The sequence below is a fragment of the Mobula birostris genome, chromosome 9 (genome assembly GCF_030028105.1).
Source record: "Mobula birostris isolate sMobBir1 chromosome 9, sMobBir1.hap1, whole genome shotgun sequence".
Taxonomy (NCBI): domain Eukaryota; kingdom Metazoa; phylum Chordata; class Chondrichthyes; order Myliobatiformes; family Myliobatidae; genus Mobula; species Mobula birostris.
This window is the reverse complement of record NC_092378.1, coordinates 34723829-34738915: the sequence shown is the minus strand read 5'-3', so window position 1 is coordinate 34738915 and position 15087 is coordinate 34723829. Positions and strand designations below refer to the sequence as shown.

The following is a 15087-nucleotide window of genomic DNA, read 5'->3' as shown; positions in this document are numbered from 1 at the left end:
TACCATAGGCAACATGTTTACTAGCCTCTGTCTCTTCCCGAAGTTTCCTATCTTGGACTTGAGCATCCAATGCCTGCTGATCAATCTTGGAAAAAACATACATTTACAAATAATTGTACAAATCTCTTTCAAACTGCTATGGTATATACCCATTCAGTATATCTGAAATAATATTATTTGTAATGCAATCATGATTTGGTGATGTCAAAAACTGAGCAGCGTCAAAATCATTTTGTCTTCTTAATACATACTAAAAAAGTAGAACTACTTAACATTACATAATATGATATACTTTTTACATTTTTCTTGGTTCTTTCTTTCAAATCACTTGATATTATTCTGTACTTTATTATTAGTTAAGTCTGCACACTGAGTGTGTTTTAAGTGTTGCTGCTGTAACAAAAGAATTTCCCACGAAATCAATGAAGTATTTATTATTATTATTTTATGCAATTGTAAAACATTCTTAAATTTACACATTGGTTAAATAGTACCTACAGCACGTTGTTGAAAACAGTTTTGTACTCACGATGTGCCAATTTCAGACAATAAATTAATTATTTTGAAATGATAGCAATTTTTTAAAGTTCAAACATTAACTGATGCTGAAAAGACAAAAATGTCTTTATGACAGGCATATAATCCTCTGCAATTTATTTTTCTTGCTTTCAGAATTTTTGTAACAAAATGCATTTCATGTTAACTGCTCTTTATAATCCCCTATGATAATAATTGAAAAGACGTGTAATTTTCCACACATACCTCAATTGTCCTGACTCTGGTATTAAAAACTCTGTTTTTCCTCTGAACCTCCACATCCCTTCTTCGTGCAATTATAGCCGCCTCTTTCAGATCCACTGGACCATCCAGCTTTTGCATTTTTTTTCCAGAGTTCAAGGAAGATTTCTTTATTCTCCTAAATCTAGTTAACAAAAAACGGTTTAAATGTATGTAATTCAAAAGGAATCAATCTTTTATAAACAAATTTACCAGTGACAGATGATTTATTGGCTGCACCACGACAGATCAATGCACAATTACCTCTTTTTTTCTTCCCATGCCCAAGTTTACATCGCGTGTACGCGACTGAAACTGTTGCTAGGCGATCAGAGGTAGGGCGAGAGCGCTTGGATATTCTCGCGATATTCTCTCACGGGCATCGCTACTTCTCGCGCTGCCTGCTGCTCCCGCGTTTATTGTCTGTGGCGTTAGAGGTGTGACGCCATTTAAAGGAGCGTGGTTCAGTCGATGAGGAAAGGTGTTTCACCCTCTGATGACATTGTACATTAAGCAAAAGCAGTCACGTTCTCCAAAATGGGATCCTTGAAGTTAATTGAAGTCGAAAACTTCAAATCGTGGAAAGGGCGACAGTTGATTGGGCCCTTCATGCGCTTCAACTGCATTATCGGCCCCAATGGATCAGGTAATGAGCGGTGCCCGAGGCCCACAACAGCCACGATCAGCCGTGATCGCTATCCCTCCACCCCTCCCTCGACATTGCCGCCGACGCCTCCTCATCCCGACCATCTCCTAAGGAGGGGTTGGGGTAGGCGGAAAAGGAACAGATCTGAGTGGGAGTCCCAGACCAGAGTACAGAATTAGAGGAACTGTAGAATTTTGAGTGATCATATATGACAATGTTTTAATGCTTTGGAGTATAAATATTTTTTTTAACGGAAGATTGTGATGATGCCAGTGTTGTATATCTGCTTTTTCACTTTTTTGCTTTCTGTATCTCTTTATTCCATTCATAATCCTTAGATCATTTTGTGTTGCATCATTGATCATTTAAGTGTAAGAATCGGAGGGTTCTGTTACAGTTCTACAGTGTATTGGTGATATACTTGGAATACTGTTTAGAGTTTGCACCCCCTCCCTTTAACTACAAGCGGATATGGGTGGACTGGAGGCAGTGCAAAGGAGATTCGCCAGGCTAATTGCTGGGGTGAAAAAGTTTTTCAATCAAGAAAGCTGTATGGTTGGGATCTGCATTCCTTAGAATTTAGAAGATCGAGTGGTAATCTTACTCAAAGATATAAGATCCTCAGGGAACACGCAAAATGCTGGAGGAACTCAGCAGGTCAGGCAGCATCTATGGAAAAGAGTATTTGGTGTTTTGGGCTGAGACCCTTTGGCAAGACTGGAGGAAAAAATGATGAATAGATTTAAAAGGTGGGGAGAAAGAAACACAAGGTGATAGTGAAACCAGGAGGTGGAGGGATGAAGTAAAGATTTGGGAAGTTGTTACAGGGCTGGAGAAGGGGGACTCTATTAGAAGACTTAAAGCTATGGAAGAAAGAAAAGGTGAGAGGAGCACCAGAGGGAGATGATGGGTAGACAAGGAGATAAAGTGAGAGAGGGAAAAGGGGAGGGGGAATCATGAAGTGGGGGGGGCATTACCCAAAATTTCAGAAATCAATGTTCATTCCATCAGGTTGGAAGCTACCCAGACAGAATATAAGGTGTTGTGCCTCTAACCTAAGTGTGGCCTCATCTTGACAGTAGAGGAGCCATTGATTGACATATTGTAATGGTAATGGGAAGTGAATTTAAAATGGGTGGCCACTGGGAGATCCCACTTCTGGTGGACAAAGTGTAGGTGCTTGGTGAAGTGGTCTCCCAATCTATGTCGGGTCTCACTAATATAGAAGAGGCCACACTGGGAGCACCAGACACAGAATATGACCCCAACAGACTCACAGGTGAAAAGTCACCTCACCTGGAAGGATTGTTTAGGGCCCTGAATGTTAGTGAGGGAAGAGGTGTAAGGGCAGGTATAGCACTTGTTGGGCTTGCAAAGATAAGTGCCAGGAGGGAGGTCAGTGGGGAGGGACAAATGGACAAGGGAGTCGCGTAGGGAGCGATCCTTGTGGAAAGCAGGAAGTGGAGGGGAGGGAGAGATGTCCTTGGTGGTGGGATCCTGTTGCAGATGGCGTAATTTCTGGAGAATTATGTGCTGGATGCGGAGGGTGGTGGGATGATAGGTGAGGACAAAGAACACTATCCCTGGTAGGGTGGCAGAAGGATGGGGTAAGAGTAGATGTACGTGAAATGGAAGAAATGCAGTTGAAGGCAGCGTTGATGGTGAAGGAAGGGAAGCCCCTTTCTTTGGAAAAGGAGGACATCTTCATTCTGGAATGAAAAGCCTCATCCTGAGAGCAGATGCGGCAAAGATGGAAGAATTGAGAGTGAATAGCTTTTTTACAAGTAACGGTGGGAGGAAGTATAGTCCAGGTAGCTTTGACAGTCCATTAGTTTATAATAGACATCACAAGATAAACTGTCTCCAGAGATGGAGACAGTGAGACCAAGAAAGGGGTGGGAAGTGTCAGAAATGGGCCAGGCAAATTTGAGGGCAGGGTGGAAGTTGGAGGCAAAGTTGATGAATTCGATGAGCTCTGCATTGGTGCTGGAAGCAGCACCAATGCAGTCGTCCATGTAGCATAGGAAAAATGGAAGATGGACACCAGTGTAGGCTTGGAGCATAGACTGTGTCTCACCTAGCCGAGAAAAAGGCAGGCATAGCTGGGACTCGTGGGAGTGCCCATGGCTACACCTTTTGCTCTTCCCAGCTCTTTACCTCATCCCTCCCCCTCCTGGTTTCACCTATCACCTGGTGTTTCTCTTTCCCCTCCCCCCACCTTTTAAATCAACTCCTCATCTTTTTTTCTCCAGTCCTGCCAAAGGGTCTTAGCCTGAAACATCGACTGTACTTTTTTACATAGATGCTGCCTGGCCTGCAGAGTTCCATCAGCATTTTGTGTGTGTTGCTTGGATTTTCAGGATCTGCAGATGTTCTCATTTAAGGTCCTCAGGGACTTGATAAATACTTAGTGAGAATTTTTCACTGGTGGGAGGTTCACACCAGTCACTGAAAAGTGAAGTGTACAGAAATTTCTTCTCTAATCAGGTAGTGAATACTAAATTCTCTGCCCCTCCCTTGTATTTGAGGCTAAATCATTGCACATATTTGGAAGACTGAGGGTTAATGAGAACTGGCATAGAAGAGAAGTTGAAGCCAGAATAGATGAGCCATTATCATGTTTGAAAGGCGCAGTGGGTTTGAGGTGCCTGGTGGACTATATTTGTTTCTATTTTCTTGTGTGTCTAATGACCATCTTCAAATTAACCAGCTTCCATTGCTGCCAATTCATCCTAGAGTACATTTCTTCTGCGCCATTACCATTGATGTGCTAGGGTGCCTTTTGGGTTTCTCCATTTCTCATGTTGGTTGGCATCTGTCTGTCTCGAAGGACAATGGGTAATCATCATCATCATTATCACAAACCTGGGCAGAAGGTTTGGAGATCCTGAGGTGCCTAGTCATAAAGATCTCCCCTCTCAGCCTCACTGGTATAGTCCAAAGGAAAGCTAATGAAGCAATATGTTTGGCACCAGCTTGGCTGCAGGAGCTGCTGGGAGGATGCTCAATGACATCCAAATGCCTTAGGGGCTCCGCTCTGGATTTACTGCCTGGGTTTACTCCTGTAGTCTTTGTCTCCCGAGTCTGCCCGCAAGGCAGTGAGGCTTTTTACCCATTGCTGGGGATCTGGTTCACAAGTACCAGGACGTGTCCACGCACTGGTGGCCTGTGTGTACACGTGCAGGTGCGACACCTCCTCCCTGTCCTCTGTTGTTCAGCCTGAGTCCAAAAGGAGTTGAGTTTCCGTGTGTTGTCAGTGATGAGGCACTAAATGAGGGTTGCTGTTGGAGAGGTTGTGTACTGGCAGGGAGAGACTTACACATTCTGCTGTCCTTTTCACAAGACTGCTAGCCAGCAGTGGAAGCTGAAATTGAGAGCGACAAACACTACCCACTACCACTCTAGATGCATTACAACAACCATTTTGACAGTTTGCATATATTTGTCAGTGACTCTAATGTCAATGATTACCAATCCTTGGGAGTATTCCTCAAAATAATAGAGAATGCTTCTCTTTACATCTGACTTTCAGATTCTTGAAAGAAATTATACAGCAAATAAAATGATACAGAGACATGCGAGACCTCCACAATGACTGCTGGTTTGAGTTCTTAGCTTCTTCACTCCCAGGTTCTCAATTTTAAAAAAATCCCTGTCTTGCTTTTTCATGCTCATTTAAAAGGCTATTGCATCATACCTTACATTGTGCCCTTTAATGTTGGTTATGTAAATTCCATTCCAGAGAATGGATCAGAAATCAAGATCTCCTTAAGTATTCAGTGGTTGTAAACATATATAGTTGGAAAAAACAAATCAGTGCTTTCCAAACTATCTAACCCTCAAAGATTTGAACTCTTGGTGGTTTTTGAGAAAAGATAGTAGAATCCTGAATATAAAACAGATTAAGGTATTACTAGTTGTCTAAATCACATGGAATATTTTGAGATTGTTTTTACTAAATCTTTCAAATACTGAACTTTAATTCCATTGAACAATTGGCGAAATTGATTTGCTTCTCTAAATTTGGTTTTGAAGTGGTATACATGTAACTGTTAAGAACAACATGCATAATGGTAAACCTAATTTTTTATGCTGTATTAATTTCCTGCAGAATAAATATTTACAAATTGATCTCACCTTTACTTTCATTGACAGGGAAGTCCAATATAATGGATGCTATCAGTTTTGTGATGGGCGAGAGAACTGCTAATCTCAGAGTGAAGCACATGAAGGACCTGATTCATGGTGCTCATATAGGACATCCTGTGTCACCTATGGCAAGGGTCACTATGCTGTATGAGATGGAAAATGGAGAGGAGCTAACATTTACCAGAGCCATTGTTGGTAAAGGAAGGGGTTGCTGTTTCTGATTAAAAGATTATCAGATTATTGTTATTATATCTGTTCAGGCATCTTTTATACCCTTATTTAATCTTAAACTATCAGACTTGAGAGGAATTAACAAAATATTTGTAATTAAAATGATTTTTGAGAACCCATCCCTTTGAGTTATTACATTTTTTCTACAATTCAGCTAAACATTGCTAATTTATGAACAGTTTCATATATACCAAGATACAGTGAAAACCTGTTTTGCGTACTGTTTATACAGATCAAATCATTACACAGTGCATTGAGCTATAATAAGCAAAAACAATAATAAAGTGTAAAAGCTACCAAAAATGCATTGCAGGTAGCAATAAAGTGGAAGCTCATAACGAAGTATTTTGAGAGGTTTAGAGTTTTTTTTTATCATCAAGAGATCCGTTCAAGAGTCTGATAACAGTGGAATAGAAGCTGTCCTTCAGCCTGCTGTATGTGGCAAAGGGGAGAAAAGAGAATGTGTGGGTGATATGAGTGTTGACACTTTCAGAAAAGCTTTTATATCCTATATTTGATTTACTCAACAGATTAATATTATGAGCAAAGTATAGTTATGGAAGCTAAATGGTTAATTCGTTTTCTATCATTGTTTTGTCAGGTAATTCTTCAGAATTTCGATTAAATGATAAAGCTATCAGTCGAACAGAATACTCAAATGAACTTGAAAAAATTGGCATTCTACTGAAAGGTAGAAACTGCCTGGTGTTTCAGGTATTAAGAAAATTATGATTGTTTATTTTAGTTGTGTGTTTGGAATGCAAGAATAGGATTGGGCTATTTAACCCTCTCTGTAATTAATGAAATTATGGTGGATTAGTAAAATAACTCCATATACCCATCATATTTCTTTCATGGAACATATAAGTTTTTGATATAGAATTATGAATTGGTTTACCATCAATTGATATTTGCAGAGGAGTTTTCCCTATTCTCTGTTTACGGAAAGACTGGCTTTAAATTTAGTGTAATTAAATGCCCAAGTTTAGTTTTTCATTGTTGCTTTTGCTGCATAGTTTTTTCTATCTGTAAATGATCAAATCACCCTTTCACCTTCTTAATTCGAGAGAACATAATCCAACTTTGTACAATCTCCCCTTGCAATTTAATCTTAATTTTTATGCAGGAAAAAGACGTTGTGCTTTGGAAATTAAGGTGGAATTAAGCAATTTGCTCATGTTTTCTTGGGCCCATTACTAACCTCACTTCTTCAGTTTTTAGTACAAATTTTGTGTTTACTAGTATTTTTTTTTCCTCAGAGTCCTTAAGAGTTTTTACAGATGAAAAGTGGCCATATTGAAATACAGGAAGTTCTTAGACATGGAGTTGATGTTTCACTGACTGTGTTGTCTAGACTATGTTACACAGTCTCAAGATAAGAGCTAGCTATTCATGGCACTAGTGAAAAAATTCTTCACCCAGAGTGGTAAATCTTTAAAATTCATAACCAAAGAAGATATGGAGACTAAGTCACTGAGTGAATTGAAACTCTTGAAAAAGAATTGAAAGGACACATACAGTTGGTAGAGAACTTCAATATCCCTTGCCAAGCCTGCTTTGGGAATACCACCGCAGAATGAGCTGCTGGGTCTGGAGATGATCACTGCATAGTTCTTATGGAGACAGAAGTACTGTCTTCACACCAAGGATATCGCACATCATGCTGTGTTGCACTATAAGCAAACTAAATGGAATAGTCTGAGAGCAATCCGCAATCTCATGACCCAGCCATTCTATCAATGGTAATAAGCCAAGGGACCAACTCTGGACCAATGGGGATTGCAGAAGTACATGCTGCTGCAGTATCAGGCGTACCTAAATTGATGAAGTACCTGCCAGGTGAAGCAGTAATACAGGACAGTATATGCAAAACAACATGCAATAGACATATTATTCTCAAAACCAACAAATCAGTTTACACTTTGGAGCCCTAATACAACTGCTTGTGTACAATTTTACATCTAATGTGAGGTGGAAGCTTCAAACAGCACCTCCTCACTTATGGTGCTACCTGGCAAGTAACTGCTGAAGAAAAGGTTAGGACATTTGATAACATGTTCAACTGGAAGTGCTTATTCCTGTGTTGACACCATCACAGAAGACAATCTCCAACCAATTTGATCAGCTTCATGTGATAGCAAGTGCCACTGGACCCCACATATAGTACTGAAGTATAGTACTGGCTGAGTATAGCACATGCCACATATAGTACTGAAGATCTGCACTCCAGAACTAGCTGTGACTTAGCTATTCTCGTATTTTAGAATGGATAAGATTGCTCAACTAGATCTGAAATGCCTATTACTACCAATCAATCTACTTGATTATCAGCAAAATGATGGAAGCTGTTCTCAATAGTGATGTCAGGAATCATTCAACCTATTCATAAGTGCCCAGTTTGGGTTTCACTAGGTTTACTGGCTTCAAATTTTTTCACTGCCTGGTTACAAGAAGAGATTAAAGAAACTGAATTCCATTGGCACAATGGTGACTATCCTTAATATCAAGGAGTATTTGACAGTGTAATATCCAGATGACCTGGTACAATGGAAGTGAAAGGGAAAACATTTTAGTGGTTGGAATCATGCCTTGCACGTAGAAAGATGGTTGTGTTTGTTAAAGGTTCCAGAACATTAGTTTTGAAGTTTGTCAGGTCAACGTTTTAGCCAGACCATATTCAGCTACTTCATCAATGATCTTCCTTCAAAATGCCAAAAATGATGGGGTATGTAGCAAGTGACATACAAGATCATTACTGAAAACATATTATCTCTGGCAAGAGAGGCTAACTACCTTTCCTTGATTTTCAATAACATTACAATTGCTGAGTCACCTTCCATCATTAAATTGGGGTGTGGGAGAGGGGAGGGGTGCAAAGGCATGGGTGGGGTGGAGACCATTGGTCAGAACAATGGGACCCTCATTTAACAATGTGGCTACAAGAGCAGGTGAAAAGCAGGGTATCCTATGACAAATGACTCATTTCCTCATATTACGAGGCCTTTCTATCGTCTATAAGGCTCAATTTATGAACACAATGGAATGCTATTTATTTTCCTCACTCAGCAAACTCAACATCCAAGACAAAGTGGCTCGCTTGATGGACACCCCATCAACCACTTTTATTCAGCTCTGGTTTACAGAAGCTGTAGTGTGTATCATCTATAAAATGCACTAAAGTTATGTTCCTGCCCAGGCTATTCCAAGACTCAAACTTGTGACTCTATTTGTAAGAAAGGCAAAGAGCATCACAGTTGAACCATGTTGATTTGGAAATATATAACTAATCCTTCATTGTTAAAAGGTCAAAAAGCTTGGAATTTCATCTGTTACAGCACTGTAAAAGTTCCTTCACCAGGAGCACTGGTGGTTGAGGAATGAAGACTCACCACTGACATCTCACAGGCAGTTAGAGATGGGCATTTAATGCTGGCTTTCAAGTGATACCTGGACTTGAAAATGGATCTATATAAACAGTAGGTTTTTTTATGTCGAGAGAATCAGGAGATGCATAGTCAACATGGGAAAGTGGTAATGAGGTAACACATCACTTGTGATCATATGGAATGGTGTAACAAGCCTTTGGTATGACCTACCATGGCTTCCATTTCAGTGTTTATTTAGTCTGATGAAATAGTTAAAGGCAAACCACATGTGTAAAATGGAATATAATTTGGCAATAAGGAATACAGCAAAATATTTAACAACACAAGTCATTAATATTTTTGTATATTCTCTAGTTATCAACAAATCAGGTCTTTAAATACCAGCTTTATGTTGCAGGGAACTGTGGAGAATATTGCAATGAAGAAACCCAAGGAAAGAACACAATTGTTTGAACAAGTCAGCAACTCAGGGGAATTGTCTAATGAATATGATATGAAGAAGAAAGAAATGGTAAATGCAGAAGAAGAAGCTCGATTTAACTACAATAAAAAGAAAAATGCAGCTGTTGAGCGCAAACATGCTAAGTATGAGAAAGAAGAGGTAAATTGAAAGATTTTTTTTGTTCTTAAACGTTTGCAGATATGGTTACATGTGAGAATAGTAACTTCATTTGGTTGAGATTATGTTAAATGCAAATCAGGAAAATCCTGGTTCAGTTCCTAATCTGTTAAAAATGTACTGTTATTTTATAATTGATTAAAGCAACTTCAGTAAGTACACTGTTGACCAGTTAGAATAAACCAGGGAGGTGATAAATGGCAGCTTGTGCTTTGTGCATAATTTGACAGTAAGATTTGAATATTAACATAAAAAATACAGTCTATTGGATCTTATAGCTCATCAACACCTTTTTTAATAAACCTTTTTTAGGATCTAGAGTTCAATAATAAATTTTTCCTTTAAATCAGATGTGGGGAAAGGAGTATGGGAATCAAGACTCGGGTGAGTGAGGGTTCTTGAGAATTGATGCCCTGGGAGTGGAAAGGGTGTGTGGCAATCTTTACTCAGTGAACATACACCGAATCATTGGGATATATGAGTAGTTGGATAATAGATTATTGAATTACTGTATATGCCAAACTTCCATTCACAAGGTACTACAAAGTGATTCTAGTCAATAACTTTTAAGTCACTTGTAAGCAAATCTGGCAGCCAATGTGCATCAGCAAAATTCCACCAATTAATTGGAAACAATGTATTCTACTTTTATTGCTGTTAAGATAAACGTATCGGACACCAGGAGAATTGCCGTGCTGTTTTTTTTAAACACTTTTTTACCTGAGAGAGAAAATGAGCTGTTTAATAGGATACTAGACTCCTCGCTGCTTAATCCACTCTTATCTCTGTCAGTGTTGCCTCAGATCATAAGCATCAGTAGAAAAGCTACCGTATTAGGATCACCATTGAAGCTCAAAGACCTCATGAAGGTGGCTTTTTTCTGACAGCATCTCACAAACATCCTAAAAAAAAAAAAATTAGCTTACAGGAGCTGCAAAGTGTCCTCAGCTTGTCAATTAACTTGATGTCTGCCACATTTGGCATATGTGAGGAAATGTTTAGTTCTTCTAATAAGAACCAGGACTAGTCTGGTCAACTTTATTGTCATGTGCTCAAGAACGGCAGGTTAAAGGTACAATGAAAAACTTGCATGCAGCAGTGTTATAGGAATGTAGATTCAGACAACACAACATAAATTATACACGACAAAAAGACTGCAAAACAAGACATTATCGCAAAAAGGAAGACATCCCTATAGTATCACAAGAAGTGGTCTGTAGTGTTCCACTGATGAGGTGGGATTAAGGTTTTTGCAGGAAGATGCAAGAACCTAATGGTTATAGAAAAGAAGCTGTTTCTGAACTTGGTGAGGGATTTCAGGTGCCCAGACAGTAGCCGCACAAAGATGACTTAATGTAGATATTGGGGATCCTTGATGATAGATGCCATCTTTTAGAGGCTGTAACTCCTGTACATGCTTTCAGTGGTGAGGAGGGCTGTGTCCACTTCTCCCTGCAGCAATTTGTGAACCTTTGCATGGAAATTGCCATACGAGGCCAAAATGTAGCCAGTGCATCTGTAGAAGACTGCTAGTGTATTGAGTGACATGCTAAATCTCCTTAAGCTTCCAAGAAAATAAAAATGGAGGTGTGCCACCTTTGTAATGGTGGTGTGCCCAGGACAGGTCATTCATGATGTTAATGCCCAGGAATTTGAAGCTGCTGACTCTTCACCTCTGGCCCACCAATGAGAACTGGCACATGTGAATTTTTAGTTGTTACAAGCAAGCTCAACAATGGCCCAGATAGTTCACCCCGTGGCGATCCTCATCTTGAATCCTCTGTGAGAAAACTACTGGTGCCTTTGCTCTTGGGAATTGACATGTCCGCTGTCCGTTTGTACTTGGTGAATCATTACATGATCCTGTGATGTTGCTGGGCTTAGTGGAAGCAAGTGAATGATGCAGTAATGTTTCGTTGCTTCTCCCACTGAATCTGCAAGCATAATACCAATCCCTTCCAGGCATCTGTGGTTGCATTCTACTTCTGAAAAGAAGAAAGAGCATGTGTTCCATGTATGTAGATATTTAGCTGTATTCATATGTAAGGTGTAAGATGTTTGTTTGTGTTGGTTTAATGTTGCATTTGAATGTAGTAATTCATGCTTTGACTTAGGGATTTATTTTCCTTTCCAGTAGACCTGATAGCATTTGTATGAAAGTTAAGAATGAGGGTTTTGATAACTTTCAACCCCTTCTACTTGTGGGTCAATTCTACCCTTTTGGTAACTTGGGCTTTGTAGCATGCAGGAGTTCACCCGTATTTCCCTGTCACCCACTCCTCTACTAAGTTCCAGATCCTAGTTAATGTCTGAAATAGGATGCCTCCTTTGATGAACATTGTAATCACTGAAGGAATGAAGGTGAATTGCAAAAATAAAAGTATTTATAGGGAACCTAAATAAGTATAAAGCATAAAGATGAAAGTATATATCAAGGTAAGTTGAAGTAAGGTGCCAGGTGGCTTTTGTGGAACATAAACATACTGTAGTTGTAGACTTGTTGGCACTCAGTAACAGATGGAAGGTTGGTAGGATGGCTCACCTAAGTAATCTGATGGTATATATACTTTGGCAGCAACTACTTTCAAGCTACCTCACTGGCTGTCAAGGGAAAAGAAACCAAGAGAGTAGAAGGATAAAGCTGCAGCTGGAATGGCTACCTCAAATGCTATGGAGTTGGGGAGACCATTAGGAGTCTTAATTTTCTCTTGCTTTTGCTCTCTCTCTACCTCGCGCTTGCTCTATCTCTTTCTATTTATAAGGAAGGGACATGTCGTTTTCTCGTAATAGAATACTTTTTGTAAAGAACTCTGGGAAACAGGCTTCAAGGTTCTGAGACACATATTCAGAGAACCTAATGTATACTGTTTGTGTTAGCTAGGAATGCTCTTGGATCAGACATTTATCAGGCATTTTTGGGCAATATAAAAATGCTATATATACACTCAGCGGCCTACTTCTGTAGCCCTTCCACTTCAAGGTTCAACGTGTTGTGCTTTTAGAGATGCTCCTCAGCATGCTACTCTTGTAACACGAGGCTATTTGAGTTATTCTTGCCTTCCTGTCTGGCCATTCTCCTCTGACCTCTCTTATTAACAATGTATTTTCACCCGCAGAATTGCTACTCACTAGATAGACTGTTGTGCGTGAAAATCCCAGGAAATCAGCAGTTTCTGAGATGGTCTAACCACTCAGTCTGGCAATAATCATTCCAGAGACTAGGTTACTTAAATCACATTTCTTCCCTGGTCTGAACAGCAAATGAACCTTGTGCCCACTTTTGTATGCTTTTAAGCTTTGAGTTGCTGCCACATAATTGGTTGATTAGATATTTGCATGAACGAGCAGGTGTACAGATGGAGGCCACTGAGGGTATATACTAGTTTATAAAAGAAAATTCAATTTAATTCTAAATAACATGAATAAACACTTCATACAGATGCTCTTTGTTGAGTAATTTGAGCTCCTTGCAAATGTTGTTCCACCACTTGCTCAAAAAATTCAAAAACTCATTCCCCAAACCTGGACCATTTCCCCACTCAAATCAATTTCAGAAACTTCCACTATTAGGTTGGTCCAGTACCAGCAAATGACCATTATAGAACATAGAACAGTACAGCACAGTACAGGTCCTTTGGCCCACAATGTTATGCCGACCCTCAAACCCTGCCTCCCATATAAGCCCCCACCTTAAATTCCTCCATATACCTGTCTAGTAGTCTCTTAAACTTCACTAGTGTATCTGCCTCCACCACTGACTCAGGCAGTGCATTCCACGCACCAACTACTCTCTGAGTAAAAAACCTTCCCCTAATGTCCCCCTTGAACTTCCCACCCCTTAAAGCCATGGCCTCTTGTATTGAGCAGTGGTGCCCTGGGGAAGAGGCGCTGGCTATCCACTCTATCTATTCCTCTTATTATTTTGTACACCTCTATCATGTCTCCTCTCATCCTCCTTCTCCCCAAAGAGTAAAGCCCTAGCTCCCTTAATCTCTGATCATATTGCATACTCTCTAAACCAGGCAGCATCCTGGTAAATTTCCTCTGTACCCTTTCCAATGCTTCCACATCCTTCCTATAGTGAGACGGCCAGAACTGGACACAGTACTCCAAGTGTGGCCTAACCAGAGTTTTATAGAGCTGCATCATTATATCGCGACTCTTAAACTCTATCCCTCGACTTATGAAAACTAACACCCCATAAGCTTTTTTAACTACCCTATCCACCTGTGAGGCAACTTTCAGGGATCTGTGGACATTATGGTCTGCTTTGCATGTTAGTGAATTCTACCTGTCAAAAGTAAGTTTGACCTCCTGGTATTATTGGGTTGTTGACTGACACTTTCTGATTGGTCATTCTACCCCTTGGTATTGTTGATTACTATCTAGGTTAATGCATAGCCTATTGCATAACAATTTTTTGGTTTAATGTGCTTGTTTGTAATTGCAATGTATTTTTGACGTGTTGATGACAAATAATTATGCTATTTTATTTTTCTGGTGATTAAACACTTAGGCAGATCGTTACCAAGTGTTAGTTGAAGAACTGAAAGAAAGCAAGATTCAATTGCAACTCTTCCTTTTGTATTATAATGAGAAGCTTATAGAAAAGTTATGCAATGATCTGCAAGCAAAAAGTGAAGTTATAAATAGTCAGAAATTAAAGAAGGCCACAACAGAAGAAGAAGTGAGAACTGTGAAGAAAGAGTTGGGTAAACTGAACCGAGAGCTACAAAAAGTGGAGGAGGAGATAAAGTGAGTTGTTACTTAATCAGTTAAAGTAGACATTTGGACATTAGACTGCCAATCATACCTGCTTAGAAATCACATTAGATGACAATTCTTAAATAGTATATCTACTTATTATATTTAAATTCTAAAATAAAAAAAGTAACTTCCATTTTGGGAAAGTAATTCACAAATTTTCCCTCAGTAATGTGCAGTGAAGGAAAAAATAGTGCAAATGAAATACAGTGTTGGAAATCATATGGTCATGCACTTTGGTGGAAGAAATAAACGGGCAGACTATTATTTAGATGGGGAGAAAATTCAAAATGCAGAGATGCAAAAGGGCTTGGGAGTCCTTGTGCAAGATACCCTAAAGATTTACCTCCAGGTTGAGTTGGTTGTGAAGAAGGTGAATGCAGTGTTGGCATTCATTTCTAGAGGTATAGAATATAAGAGCAGAGATGTGACGTTGAGGCTCTGTAAGGCACTCGTGAGATCACACTTGGAGAATTGTGTGCAGTTTTGGGCTCCTTATTTTAGAAAGGCTATAC

General features: G+C 39.6%; 2 protein-coding genes across 3 annotated transcripts in view; one reads left to right on the top strand and one right to left on the bottom strand.

The window, feature by feature from the left end:
• LOC140203358 (RIB43A-like with coiled-coils protein 2) overlaps positions 1-15087 on the bottom strand; it is a 77584-nt gene that overhangs the window by 28553 nt on the left and 33944 nt on the right. The window contains exons 1-3 of one of the 2 annotated variants that reach the window (XM_072269402.1): positions 1042-1099; positions 763-922; positions 4-85 (exon numbers count right to left, since the gene is read on the bottom strand). In XM_072269402.1, coding sequence (XP_072125503.1) covers positions 4-85; positions 763-879 — 199 coding nt within the window. In that variant the 5' untranslated portion in view covers positions 880-922; positions 1042-1099. Of the gene's footprint in view, positions 1-3; positions 86-762; positions 923-1041; positions 1100-15087 lie in introns of those variants that run through there. The other variant, XM_072269403.1, reaches the window with a different exon arrangement.
• The window catches only part of LOC140203287 (structural maintenance of chromosomes protein 1B-like), a 112793-nt gene continuing 99020 nt past the window's right edge, over positions 1315-15087 (top strand). The window contains exons 1-5 of the mRNA XM_072269301.1: positions 1315-1423; positions 5579-5767; positions 6405-6517; positions 9587-9790; positions 14325-14563. Coding sequence (XP_072125402.1) covers positions 1315-1423; positions 5579-5767; positions 6405-6517; positions 9587-9790; positions 14325-14563 — 854 coding nt within the window. The remainder of the gene's footprint in view (positions 1424-5578; positions 5768-6404; positions 6518-9586; positions 9791-14324; positions 14564-15087) is intronic.